The 15,132-nt window shown below is 38.3% G+C and overlaps 1 protein-coding gene across 2 annotated transcripts in view; it reads right to left on the bottom strand.

Annotated features, from left to right (window-relative positions):
• porb (P450 (cytochrome) oxidoreductase b) overlaps positions 1 to 15,132 on the bottom strand; it is a 30,798-nt gene that overhangs the window by 11,457 nt on the left and 4,209 nt on the right. Inside the window, exons 1-7 of one of the 2 annotated variants that reach the window (XM_034233208.1) lie at positions 8,867 to 9,403; positions 6,193 to 6,241; positions 5,331 to 5,459; positions 4,482 to 4,634; positions 1,331 to 1,455; positions 814 to 903; positions 50 to 148 (exon numbers count right to left, since the gene is read on the bottom strand). In XM_034233208.1, coding sequence (XP_034089099.1) covers positions 50 to 148; positions 814 to 903; positions 1,331 to 1,455; positions 4,482 to 4,634; positions 5,331 to 5,459; positions 6,193 to 6,241; positions 8,867 to 8,916 — 695 coding nt within the window. In that variant the 5' untranslated portion in view covers positions 8,917 to 9,403. Of the gene's footprint in view, positions 1 to 49; positions 149 to 813; positions 904 to 1,330; positions 1,456 to 4,481; positions 4,635 to 5,330; positions 5,460 to 6,192; positions 6,242 to 8,866; positions 9,404 to 15,132 lie in introns of those variants that run through there. The other variant, XM_034233207.1, reaches the window with a different exon arrangement.

Raw genomic sequence — 15,132 nt, 5'->3', positions numbered from 1 at the left:
TTCATGAAGGACTTCAGATAGTGAGCAGAGTCTCGGCTGAAGTACTCACGGCTTTTGGACCTCGAAGCTCTTAAGGCGGCCCATCTCTCCTGAGTAGACTTTGTTCATGTTGAGGTCCGTGTGCTCCTTCAGCTCGTACTGCCGTATGCTGTGGGGGGAATCAGAAGTTAGCCTCCTCAGACGCTGTATACACACATATAGTAAAAGCAGAGTTTAATTCATAGTGAAAACTATATAAAAAATAATGTAAAAATTATACTTTTGTTTTTGGGATGATGCATAGATCCAATCATTTAATTATGATTATCATAAATAAGATATAACCTGTTTTAGCATTACATAACAAGTCTTATTCAAGATATGAACTTAAACAAGGTAATGAACAAACAAGACTTTGGGTGGAGTATTGTTTTAAATTCAGCCTATGTGCAAAAGTTTACATTTGGTTATCACTCTGTGGTGATCGCCTTGTGTCATTAATCTGAGATTAGATTTGTGTGAAAGTTCTTGATAAGGAAGCGCAGCCAACCTGAAATATATCAGTCTTATATTACTAGAGTTAAAAGGATGTGGAAACTACCTTTCACCTGAAGAGACAATATATGAATTATCACTAACCTAAGAACAATGTGAATGCAAGCTTTCCCATGTCTTTATTTGTTTAATGTTAGCGGCTTTCAGATGCTGAAGAGTGGGTAAAGAGTGAGTATGGGAAATTAAGGGTTTAGGTGGAGATGAGGCAAATATAAAACGATGGGGACAAACAATGTAAATAATAAATAATAAAAAGGGTGAAATTGTCTGTGAAATAACCTTGAGTCGTCTCCTGAAGCTTCGACTCCAAAGTGTTCGCAGACAGACGGCCAGAACTGCTCTCTCCAGGAGACAAAGTCCTCTTCCAGACTGAAAGATAAAAAACAAGGTTACTCAACAGAAAAACACATTTAAATCCAACCTTGTTCAACCAGTTAGATTACAATAATAACCATATACATTTGCATGAATTTGCAAAAGTAAACGTTCTAATTTTTAGGGTAAATTCAAATCTATTAAATAATGAAATCTATTTTATTTGTTTTAAAGTTGATAGTTTGGCCTCTGGGTGGCTTCACACAGTTATGAATATGAAAGAAGTTAATTCTTCAGAGAATACATTTGTTAAGTTGATTTGAAACTTTGTAAAATAAGGTGTAAACTGCGTATCATGTACTGTACAGGAAAACTGATAGTGGTCCACACAAGCTTTTTGTGCTGACTTAGCATCTCAATGCTGAGAGAAATGTCGAGTCATCATTTCCTTTTTGGCTCAGAGGATTAACGGGTCACTTACTTGCCATCATCGTCCCCTAAACCGAGGTCAAAGATCCGCTTTGCCCCGAGTTCTTCCAGCCTTTTGTCAACGTATTTTCCCATTGCGTTGTAGTGTTCATATGTCTTGTTGCCCAAAGCAAATACCTGAAGATTTAACAAGGCACAGAGAGAGAGATCATTACTAAGTGGCTTTCGATTAATCGTGACAGAAACCGGGTACATTTAAGATGTTCTTCACAATTTAAACAATGTCATAGTTAAACAATTAACCAATGTAGATGTTTGACTGCTGTTTGGTTTAAGTGTGACATCCAGTTTAATTGTAGGGCAATTTATTCTACTAGAATACAAAATCAAAATAACATGCCATACTGTAAAATGTCTTAGAAGACACGGATGCATCTCGATTATTATAAACAATTCTACAAACATAAGTATTATTAATGATAACAGTGATATCAGAAAAATGTTTTAATATTGATATTATGTTAATTATAAATGTGATAATAATCCAGCATTCTCTACATTCTCACAAAACATGAATTTGACTTAGAATGCTTTTTACTAGATATCTCGATAATATCAAAATAACTGTACAAATGTTTAACCGTGGAGGGAAAGTATGACATTGTGACGGCGCTACCAGAGACAATAGATGAAAAACAGGCGGAAGGACGCAACTGTGCCTAATAATTTGGCTGCATTTCCCACAGTCAAGTTTTCACTCAAATGGGGTCAGAGGCTCTGCACCCCAACATTGACACAATGACACACACGCACACACTGACTAGACTGGGGCCAGGAAAGGGTTTTTCGAGTCATAGGGCCTGTAAATAAAACAGCATGACTTAAAATATCACAAAAGAGATATAAAATCTATTAATAAAATACTAAAAAGATCCATTACTCTATGAATTAAATATTGTTTAAGGTCCCATGTCATGCTTTTCTGGTTATTACCCGTCCCCTTGTGTATTATGTAGCTTTTTCTGCATGTAAACGGTCTGCAGAGTCACAAACCCTCAAAGTACACCCTGTAGCGAGTAAAACTCTAACACAGAAAATACCTGTCTATGCTGCCCCAGAACGCCTCGTTGGAGATTTCTAATTTTCCATTGTTTACTTCTTGGGTATAGTGACGTATTTCGGGTATAGTGACGTAACGTTTGGACCAATCCGCGGACTTCCTCACACACACACACACACACTCGGCGGGACGTTGCGAGGCTCGCTGCTGCGAGGAGCGGGACACTGTGAGAAGTTTTCACTCAAATGGGGTCAGAGGCTCTGCACCCCAACATTGACACAATGACACACACGCACACACTGACTAGACAACACAAAGGCCTTTCTTTCATGGTGCACACAAAGACGGACGCAGCTCATGCTAGGGAAGCCTGTGTGCGGTACATCAGACCCAGGGGCGGCGGGTGCTGTAGGCTAGGGAAGGCTAAGTCTTCCCAAATATTTGTGTAACTGCATCCTGGTAAAATAAAAATATAATGTCTTTGACATTAGCGCTGCTATGCAGCCACCTGTGCCCTGTACCACGAAGCCAGTTCAACAGACCCTGGATATGCTTGAGTTATCTTAACTAACCCTAACAAACGCGATCTCGCTAAACGGTCCTACAGCGCTGGTTATGAACTCGGTAAATCAAGCCAGGGTTTCTCTCTCCAGCTGAGAACGCGTTCACGTGAAAGGGGCGGGGTTAGCTACATTTGACCAATCACAAACAGGGACAAGTGTACTGACAGCGCAACATCATACTTAATTAATGAAAAGTAAACTAATATTAGACAAATATTAACTTTAAACATCCATGATGACTTAAACATATCATCCAGGATACAAGCCACATAGTTGCACCTGCAAGGAGAATACAGAACAACTCGTTAAAAAATAAACTACCGAGTGTTTGAAAGCGTACAACAGTTTTATGATACCGCCCCATCTAAAACACGAGGGGATCTGACTTTATTACATTTGAGTTGAGTGTTTCGTCAACTTAATGTGTTGCTTAAAATAATACGTCTGCATACAGTATATGTGACAATGTAACTAAGTGTTGCACGGCCAGATACGGCTCGAGAAGCTGACTCAGATAAGGAAATATTGTGATATCGATGTGAGATCGATGATCTGATTGATGATGTGATGTCAGTGTGATATGAATGATAAGTGCGACACGTCGGCGTCTTCTCTGCATACGGCAGTTTAAACTGCATTTCCTTTTTCCTGGAATATGACTTGATAGATTTAAACTCCGCACACTGAGCTCTGATCGGTCAGCAGGCGGTGCTTTCACTGAGTTGATCTCTTTTCTATAGACGCCGGAGGCGGGCAGCGTAAGATGAAAAAAAAAGTGATTTAGCCTTCCCAAACCTGAGCCTCACGCGCCGCCTATGATCAGACCGCAAGGCAAAATGACATGGCGTGAAAAAAAAAAGAATTGGGTTTGTGAAGCAGCAATAGCGAAAAAAAAATCTATTTATATTAATTTTGTTCCTCTTCGGACTGATGCACATCCATGAGCGAGTCGTTCAAACTTCAAGTAACTTTATCTCCAAAAATATCATTAGGGAAATTATTTGAACACATTTTGTAAAGAGCAAAACAGAAATGATACATTTAATATACACATTGAAAATGGTGTTGTTTGGGTACATCACATACATTTAGCTCACATGATTACACAGCTGCAACAATCAGCTAGTAGATCAATAAAACCATTAATCAGCAACAATTTTGTTAAACTATGAATGTGTAACAGTCCCTCAAATGTGATGTGAGAATGAATTGTTTCTCTTGCTCTTTCATTTCTGTTCATTCGTATTTTTTATTTGGATGTTTGTTTTGAGGTTGGCACATTCGGTTCTAGGACTTTTTCATCGTTTCTCAATATTGTATTAACAAAAATGTCCATGTAGTTCCAAAAAACTCACATGCAAAACAGAGAATATGGCACACAGTTTGTATGGTTATTGCTCCCTTTCCAAACAAAAAAAAAGAGCTGAATTTCACTCAGTTACAGTCAAGATGGCGATAAGATAACAATAACATAGATTTATGAAGCCTGTCGCAGAAGGTTTAGACCTTTCATGACAATTAAGCCAGCAGTCAGTTCTAGTAAGCTTAATATATACAAGATTTAATCATTAACGACTCACTGTGTAGTTTAGTCCGGAGAGGTCTTCATCATCAATTTCCTGCAGCCAGTCGTAGAAGTCCTGGGCGTTATCTGTTGGGTCTCCTTCGCCGTAGGTGGCCATGCAAAATATGGCGAGGGAGTTTTCAATCTGAGAGAGACGGGCCAGCTCCGCCTGGAATAAGAGACATCACAATCAGAAACAGAGAGCACTGAAGGGCTCAGCATTTTAGGGACATTTGTTTCTATTTGAAATGTGTGTGATGTGTTCTGTTATAATGTCTGTTCCTTTTAGGACTCCACATGGTCCGTGTTTTGTTTTTATGTTGACCTTAAATTATGCCTCATGTGGTTATTGTATTCATGTTCCTGTGGTCTTCATTTGAACTTTTGTTCTTACTTGTGAAATCTATTTCTGTGAAAGGTGCCATAATAAATAAACGTATTATTATTATTGCATTACATTTCTGAAAGGCTATGTCAAGAGTTGTACTGTAAGTAAACTTGCAAGTTATTTAAAATAGTTCACGTATTACGATCTGAGTACGTGCTTGAGTCTGTTTGGACTCGCCTGGACACGTTATATTTCAGCAGAGTTCATTTATAGTTAGAAGAGATCATATTATCTGGCACATACTATAAAACGTTATGTGGCTCTGTTGAGATCTATCTGCAACTGGATGTGTAACATATCATCATCTAAATGAATAAAATCTCCTGTCAGGACAATTCAGAGAATGAGTTTATAACCAATTAGGCTTTTACGGACTTCTTCAGAATTGCAGTGACAATTAAACATAATGATCTTGCAGATTTAATGATCAAGTAAGATTTTGGTAATTTTAGGTTTGTATGTTGTTTCTCTGATTACCATTTCATACTCCTCTGGATCGGCAGCCATTCCTTTCATGCCGTAGCGCTGAGCGTCTTTCGACAGTCTGTTTGCAAATTCCTCTCCTGTGCCCGTCTGGGAGCCGTAGAACACGATGATGTTCTTTCCCTGGTTACACATTGACAGAAAAGCATAAACTCGGGGCATAAATGAGCTTTCCCCCACAACTATTGTATAAAGCCGACACATCTTTCATGTCTGTCATCTTAGCTGTATACATTTTGGGATTTACCTAAAATATATTCTAAAAAGCATTTCCCCACAAATCCTGAAGTGCTGCTTTGCTAACTAGAGTACTTCTATATGTGAGAGGAAGATAAAAGTGCAACATATGAATAAATAACTTCACATAACTTCATTTTCAGTCCAAACTAAACAAGAATAACTTCTCTAAAATGAAGCTTATGTGAACACAGACAGCTCCATCGGCACGCATTGTTGAAATCTGACATATTGTATCCCTGCCGACAGCGTTGCCATGATGATTCATAACAAAAGAGAAACAGAGACTAAATTAAATGACACTCTGAACCAAAATAATTTTCTGCCACCATTATGGTATTTAAACTACTTGCAGCAAACCACATGATTCAAAACCAAAGTATTTTCTCAAGGCTGGCTTGAAAACAGAGGGAAGTCAAAGCAGTGTTTTTAAATGAAAAGCCATTATCCTCATCATATTATTCAGCCCATCAATCCATCGAAGAAAAGGAGGAAAAATGTAGTGATACACTACAATTCAGAATACAAACACAAACACTGTTCAACATTGAACATCTCCAGGTCCTAAGGGCTTCTTTTAAAGCAGAAATGATGGGAAACATTCAGGAAAATCACTCACGGTTTTCTTCATTTTCTCGATGAAACTTGTCTCTCTTGCGGCGGGTGCTCTGGGAAGAAATACGTTTGAATTGTCATAATGTTATATAATTAAACACAAAGACACAACCTGTTTTTAACCATGATACTGTGATAAAAAAGTAAGTATTAACCAATGACCATGTTTACCAAAAATCAGTCTTTCCTCATACAACACTTAAGATCATCCTCCTTTTGGCCAGAACAGCAATACAGTACTCTATAATATTAATCAATTGAATCTGAATTTAGAAAACACTGAAGAATGTAACTTTTTAATTATCTCACAAGATCACAAGTGTAAATATAGGCCCGTCTTTGTTTACTAACATCATTCGTGTAAACAAACAGCAATACAAGTCATTTAACTGTTACCTAGTGTCAGTCTGTTAATGAATGACCATCAGTCAATACATTTGAGGGACAACAGGTTCTGTGTTGTGGTCGTGCTCTTTTTCTTCTTCACGGAGTATACTTTTAAACAAATAGTAAACATTGGAGCACTTTAGGTTCAGAGAGGAAAGTAAGGATAATACAAAGGGTACTCCATCAATGATTACGCATGCATTCGTTCATTCCTTTCCCACATTGACATATGTAATTATTTGGCCATACTGGCAAGTTAGGCAAGTAGCGATTTAAATAATTGGCAGTAAATTCGTAGCCCCAGCTCTTAGGCAATGTGGGTAATTTATCTGGTCATTATTCATGTTATTCTTACAATAACATGGAATAATAGAGCAGTGACTCAGCAGCCATACGAGCATTAGTCACACTAAATGTATGAATATCATGCACTAAGCATACAGCTTACAAAGTGGTTGACGTATATTAACTACAGATAACACCTCATGGTAATTCAAAATCTTGAATAAGATTCATTCAGGTAATTAATAGCCGAGAACAGATCAAAACAACATCTGCAAACACGGTGCAAATAAGAGAGGGAGAGGAAGCAACATCTATTATCAAGCCAAATAAAAGAGGAACGCTGCTTCATTCAGCATCAAAGGTTTAAGGAGACAGCTGCAATTCTGCCCGCACTTTAAAAAGAATAAAGCAGCTACACATACCTACAAGTATGCCAGATGATTTTGTTTTCAGATTTACCATCTCCAAAAGCAACAAAGCAGTAGGATAGCCATAGAAGCGGTTTCATTTGCTACATTTGACCTTTAACACACATTAAGTCAATTTACAGAAGCTATCCACTGAACAGCAGTGTGCAGAGGGCAGGCATGTTGGACAGATGCCCGACATGCCATAAAAATGGGCCCCTGTGGTTAAAACTGATTGAACCCTGAAGCAAAGTGTAAATTCCTGATCAAATTTGAAACAAGCCTTTGACCGTCTCCAGCCTCACAGGCACTCAGCGGGGGAGGATTTTCTGTGCATCATTATAAAATCAAGAGATGAGATTACAGAATCTTTAGTTCTGTATGCTGTGGCAACAACCACAAAAGTATCCTAAGCAGGTTGTAAACATAAAACAGATGTATCCTGTTGATTTATTCTGTATACAATTGCTATTCATTTAATTAGCTCAAAGTCATTTCGTGATGATGGATCAATAAAATCATGAAATAGTTCCTGTTCAGAAATTGTGTTTCTTCCCCACCCCATTCAATAAAAAAGCTGGATAGCATTAGTTGTTTTGTTTTTTGGGAGACTACAAAGTCTTAAAAAACCAAAATGAAACAAATCATTGTTGACAACAGATCATTACATTTGTGCAACTACTAGCTGAGCCTGAAATTGAGTAAACATCTTTCAAGTGAACAATAATGTCAGAGAACTAACTTTCCATTCAATCAGAAATGAAACCTTTTAAACAGGCACACTGAATCATTTCAGTCTTAATCTGCAACACGTTAAAACTTGGAGGTAAGGCTGTAATGACATGGTTTTCATTTTGTAATCTGACCTATAGCTAAAAACCAAAAGAAAACATTTTTTAAATGTGCAACACAATGGTCGCTAAGATGGTAACATACTTAATAGTGTTGTGAAAAGGGGGGAGGGGTCATAATCAAATTAAATTAATCAAATTGTATTTGCAGTCAAACATTTCACCAGCTCGTACATACAGTACTACTGGAACAAGGGAGTTACACTCTGTGTAGAGCAACATTTGGAAACATGTACAGCTTAACGGTTATTTTCATCATCTGCTGATAATATTTTAGATGAATCTATTAAATAACCGAAAATAGTGAAAAATGTCCAACTCAGTTTCATAGATGTCGAAGTTGATGTCACTACATGCCTTGTTTTTTCTGTTTTAAAACCACAAATTCAGTTTATTGGTAACAAAACAGAGGTAAAGCAGGGAGTCTCCATATTTAAAGAACTGAAAACATAATGTGTGCCATCTACATGAAATCTTCAAAGTTCTTTTGGTTGTGATTCAACTAATTGAGGAATCAAGTAACTGTTGAAGCTCTAGAAAATGGCCAAAATTGGAACTATTACAAGATGCTTACAAGTCTTCAATGAAAAACATACCAGCCCACGTGTGAACTGTCCTGTCAAACTAAACAGTAAAATGAAACAGTAGCTAATGTCAAATCATTAGGAGAAATTCAAGCAAGTATTGTAAAAACAAAACAACTCCAAATGTGCCTTAGAAGGTGCAATAAATCAAACACTTTACTGACCTCTCAGCAGCATCTCTCCTGTCCTCTGGCAGGGAGAAGACACAGCCCATGGCATGCAGCCACTGCCAATAGCAGCTCTGGCTAGACCACGCTGGGAACCGCCACGCTCAAAATCAAAAGAAGGACGTCAACACTCCACAACCACAGAATGGAAAAATAAAACCAGGTCAGAAAGGCAGTCGAACAGTTCTGGAAGAGCTGCCTTCCTTCACCTCCACCACGATCTGAACTCTGCCTCTTCCTGTGCTGCTCTCTGAAACCAGCAGCGTCTGTTCTCCACTAACACACACACACACAGCCTACCAGCCCTGTCAGTGTCTGGCAACCGCTGAGGACACAATGGTGGGAAACGGACTTTCCCATAAAATGAAGCAGAGCTGCGGACCCACACTTTTGACTCACACAAACACACACTGAAGCATTCTCAGGCTGAAAATGCCTTCCTTCTCATCCCCGCCCCTTTTCCTCTGCGGTCTGAAAGGTGTTGGGAACGAAGAGGTCTACAAGATCCATTCTGAGCTTGAGCTAGTTATCGAAGCAACTCCTCAGTAGATCACTGAAGGAGGTGGGAAAGAGCTGTGAATGGTAGTTTTTTAAGTATCCCCCGCCCCCATCTCACTGGAGGAGAGAGGGAAATGTCATTGCTATAGTAACCTCATTTATCATAAAAGGATTCCATTTGTGACATGGCCTTTCTCCAATGGTAGAGCAGCTCAGCCCACACACACACTAAAAAGAAAAATAGGGGAGTGGGGAAAGAATGAAAAAAAGTAACCGAGGGTAAAGAAAGGGTTGCTTGTCTTTTGCCTCAACTTTCCACCTTTGGAGAGGACTCACAAAAGCAGCTTGGCTTGCCTTCCCATTTTGCTCTCCAGGGAACTTTCAAAATGGTTTCAGGGCCAAAAACAAAAGCACAGGAAGACATGGAAGACTACGCCCCCTTCATAACAGTTAGGTAATCACTGCTCCCTTTAAGGGGAGGGGAGAACTGCTCTTATGTTCCCTTCCTGTATTCTAGCCCTCCACAGATGCACACTCTTTCCAAAGCAAAACGTGCGCTACAGGGGTCTTTCCCACTTTCAAGCCAATCTCCTGCTATCATACAAATGGTCAGGATCTCCCCCGCTCAACCTCCAACACTGTCTCCATTCACATAACCACGCACCATCTCAGCTACATATATGTGAGGCTGCTGCTGCGGCTGGCTTCACTATGGTTAACAAAGATATTGTGTTGTGGGTGGGGAGGAACTTAAAGAGTGGCCAGTGGAAGGGGAGTCCTCTGAAATGTTGCCAAGCCTCCATCACTCAACTGATAAGAAATGACTCAAAGGCCTGTCGCAATATTCAAGCAGTTTGCAATCATCTTGCATAATCGTTATATTTCACTCTCTTGGAACACATATAAAACCAATGTTAACAAGTGTTGAAAAGAAAAAAGAAAGAAAGGTAATCACATTTGCTTCCATCAGATCGGTTGAGGTAAATACGCCATCGGTTGAGGTAAATACGCCTTCTCACTAAAGCCCCTTTTTCCCTTCGTAAGGCACTCGTGAGGGCATCTTGTCAAATTGTGTCATCTTCGTCTGATCATCGGTGCCATCGGGCATTTTTTGCCTCACGAAGACAATACGAAGGAAACAAGAAGCTGCCCGATTGTCTTAGGAAGGCAACACGACTACGTGAAGCCCTTGCAATGCCGTCGTGTAGCCATCGTATTATAGTACGATGACATCGAGATTGCATTTATTTCACAACAAAATCATGTAAACATATAATGTAAATAACCCAATTTGTGTTCTGTGAAACCGAAAAGAATATTACATTGTTTTTGTTACTTTCGTTGCAGTTGTATGTCTTAACCCTCCGGTATCACTGTGGACGTTTTTGTCCATATGGGTCATTTTTCACTTTTCATTTTCGCTTTGGTTGTGTTGGTGCAAATGGCCTGATTTTTTGTAACAAGGCTATTTTCTCGATCTATTTTGGAATTCCAATTTTTCAAACTGGTCTTTAATTCACTGTGAAACAAATCGACTACGCAAATTAGTCATTCGAGACAAAAATGTCCACTGCAAAAGACTTTGATAAAAACATTATATTAAAAGGTTTTTTCACAACTTGTTTGGGTTCAATCTTTAAAGCAACTTCCGCCCTAATAGAAAATACGAAAAATGTAATCATTTTCAGGATTTTAACCCTTTAAATGCCATTTTGAATACATGAAACCGCTGTTTTTTTTCATGATGAAAACAGAGAAAATGAGTTATTTTCCCAAAAATACATATCTGGGGACTGGCTCTTTTTTTTTATAACAGTTTTGGATATGTCAAATATTAGCAACAAAATGGATTTTTTTGCATTATTAGTTTTTACACAAAATCAGATTGAACAAAAAAAGTTACAAATTAGTGATTCGGGACAAAAATGTCCACTTCCAAAAACTGCTCTAAAATGACAACAGATTAATATTTTTTTAAACTTTTTGTGGTTAAATATTTCACTCAACTTCAGTCCTGATCAAAAATACTAAATGTTAAATTATGTTCAGGATTTTAACCCTTGAACTGCCAGTTTGAAAACATGAATTTGCGTTTTCTATGAAAAACATGCACAAAAAGGCAGTTATTTTCCATATAATAAATGTTGGGGGGGTCGGCTTTTTTATTTTTTATCACAGTCTTGGATATGTCAAAGATTAGCAACAACATTGATTTTGGTTGATTATTAGTTTTTGCACAAAATCAGATTAAACAAAAAACTCACATTAGTCATTCGGGACAAAAATGTCCACTTCCAAAAACTGCTCTAAAATGACAACAGATTAATATTTTAAAAAACCTTTTGGGGTTCAATCTTTCAATCAACTTCAGTCCTGATCAAAAATACCAAATGTTATCTTATGTTCAGGATTTTAACCCTTTCACTGCCAGTTTGAAAACATGAAATTGCATTTTCTATGAAAAACATGCACAAAAAGGCAGTTATTTTCCATATAATGAATGTTGGGGGGGTTGGCTTTTTTTTATCACAGTCTTGGATATGTCAAAGATTAGCAACAACATTGATTTTGGTGGATAATTAGTTTTTGCACAGAATCAGATTAAACAAAAAAACTCACATTAGCCACTCGCGGACAAAAATGTCCCATCCACTCCCATTATAGGGATGTAACGATATACCGAATATCGCGGTAAATAAATGTCCCAATACCGTCGTGAGACTGACAAAATCTTTTTTAAACCTTTATTTAACCAGGTGGTCCCATTGAGATCATCGATCTCTTTTTCAAGAGAGACCTGTCCAACATGGCAGCAAGTAGGTTACAACATGAACATAAAACAACAGAACACAAAAGGACATCGTATTTACAGGGCTACATTTACACACCTAGAGACATTGACAAGTACCAACAGTATATTTATATCTCGCCCTGTCAATAAGCCTCACCTTCTTGGCAAAAACTGTATTGTATTTGAAGTGGTGGAGAGACAATGCACAGTTTGACCCACTGCTGTCACCCATGGCCAAAGCATATCTCTCCGTCCCACTGAGGTGGCGTTAGACTTTTTCGCTGTCCGTCATTTTGAGGGGGGGGGGGGGGGGGCGGTGTTATGCCGTGTGTGCATGCACCTCGCGGGAGCGCACACAGCGTAAAGCAAAACCTCCCAGACATGTGATGATCTGTACGGCAAAGTAGGCTACGGTTTGGAAACTATATCATTTCCTTTTGGAGGGCATGCATAACACGGCATAACACCAGAGCCTCGCTGCGGGGAAACGTTGGCGCTGTTCCGAGTTTGTTCTAATCTGTCAAAATGACAGACTGCTTTCAGATTTTTCCGTCATTAATAAATAAAATATTCGGTTAACGCGACCACTGCTGTCCCAGCAACATCAGTACCAAGCGAGAGAGTTTTTTCCAGAGCAGGGGATATTGTAAATGCCCAAACATCCCAGTTTACAAATACCTGGAAATGTGGACATTCTCATATTCCTAAAAACCTGTCTGATGATGCTGAGTGAGTGACTAGTGAGTTTGAGTTGAGTTACGTGAAAAACTAAAGTGAAACTTGATTTATTTTATTACAGGGTCTGATTATTAAATGTCCTTGTTTATTTGTGAGATGCAGTGGCACAAAGAAAATGCCTACTTTGTTTGGTAGTACTAGTAGGTACAAAAACACTGGTTTTCTTGTTCCAGTCTGTTACTGTCACTTTGTTTTTGACACTTTAAAATACTGCTATCCTACTAAAATGCTGTACAAATCAGATTTATTATGTAATAAAGAAACATTTTCCGAGTAAAAAAAATATGAATTTTTTTTTTCTTTATTATTCAATATTGCGATAAATACCGTACCGTGGACTTGTTATCACGATATTATCGTACCGTGAGTTTTTGGTATCGTTACATCCCTATTATAAGCACATCTTTTGATCTCTCCGCCATACCGGTATAAAATCATGCATTTTGTAATGTCAGGGTTTTATTTTGGAGAAAAATAGTTCAATTTGTCCTTTTTACTGTATATCACCAGATGTGACATTTTACCATTGAATTACATGCTTGTCATTTCTTGGTTTCTTTGCCTGTTGTATAATGGGGCCCTGAGAGTCATTGGAATACATGTATGCAACTAATATGATGTAGGTGTGTTGGTATGGATGTGGAAGAGTGGTATCAGCTGAGAAATGTGTGTGTGTGTGTGTGTGTGTGTGTGTGTGTGTGTGTGTGTGTGGTGTGTGTGTGTGTGTGTGTGTGTGTGTGTGTGTGTGTGTGTGTGTGTCTGGATGTACAGTGTGTGTACAGAGACAACAATATACAGTAGATTTGGTTTACAGCAAGTCGCAGTTTTCACCTCATATCTTTCTTTCTTTCTCTCTCTTTTTCTCTCACTCCCTCATTCCCAAACTCATTCTTACATATTAAACCTCCTTATACCTTGTATGTGTGTGAGTGATTGTGTGTGAGAATGAGACAGGAGTAAGTGTGCTCTCATGAAGTTTTGTTTTTCATTTGTGCTGTTTCATGTATCTTTGAGGTAAACAGATGTATGATCTTGACCCAGCTTGACCTCGATATTTTGAATTGTTTGGAACTTCAAAGTCCTTTGATAATGTCAAACAGACGTACACAGCGATATATACACTCCTTGAAGTAAATAAAAACACCTGGCTGCAAAGCCAAAGCTTCAAATATGTGTAGTTTGGCTGGATGGTCATTTCATTCCTGTGATACGCAACAAGCAGTAAGATGAAGAGGAGCTTCTCTGTGGGACAAGAGGTCTCATGCAGCCCGTAACTTCAGCTGCAGGTTTCATCCTCTGAAACAGAAACACCCTGAGAAGGAGAATCTGGTGTGGATCTGCCTGAACTGTGCTTAAAAGGAGTCAGCACAAGGATAAAACACTTTTTTGCTAAACAGTTTGCCTAACAGTTCATTTATCGGATGGGGGTACTTATACTTATTTTTATTTTGAATACATCATTGTATTTTTCAAAGTTCAGGATAAATACTTGAACTTTCAAATAAATTGTATTTTTTTTGAATGATCAAAACTTATGACCCTGAAATAGCTCCATAGAGTTCTAGATTATGCAAAGTGCATCCATGCAAATTATTAACATCATAGTTTCTTAAAAGATGGAAAAAGACAGTGTAGAATTGCTATCAGAGGATTCAGAAGGTCATAGTAAGGAGATGAAAAAGTGGAAGTGAGTCAACCTTAATTTAAACAGGCAGGTTGCCAGGTAGAGAAGCTACCTGGCAACATATTTTGTTTAAATAATATTCTATGAAATGAAACTAGGATTTGATCAATTCTGAACCATTACACAGAACAGCTATACGAAAAAGAATATTTAATTTAACACTAGAACCGCCAGAGGTTGCTGTATACCTAAAACCGCCAACGGGTCAAATTGACCCGCTATTGATTTTCAAGGTACAATGTTCTTTTATTTATCATGTAGAACAGTGAGTTTTGATCGCACAGAGATTAAATTTATACCAATATAATCTGTGGACTCTCCACTTTTCATATGATATAGTTTGTGCAGATAGCATGAAGTATAAAATATCGCTACCAGTGCTGATTTAAACGCTTGGTGTTTGACTTGTGTTTTGTTTAGGTACAAATCTCTCTATCTATCTATCTATCTATCTATCTATCTCTATAAGGAACCGCAGTAGACAAAAGGCGTTGCTATAGCAACACGTCATGTTTACGCTGCATTTTCTATGAGGTAAATATTACCCACTGG

Source organism: Gymnodraco acuticeps, unplaced genomic scaffold, assembly GCF_902827175.1.
Source record: "Gymnodraco acuticeps unplaced genomic scaffold, fGymAcu1.1, whole genome shotgun sequence".
Lineage (NCBI taxonomy): Eukaryota > Metazoa > Chordata > Actinopteri > Perciformes > Bathydraconidae > Gymnodraco > Gymnodraco acuticeps.
The sequence above is the reverse complement of the archived record's forward strand: the minus strand, read 5'-3'. Positions and strand labels throughout refer to the sequence as shown.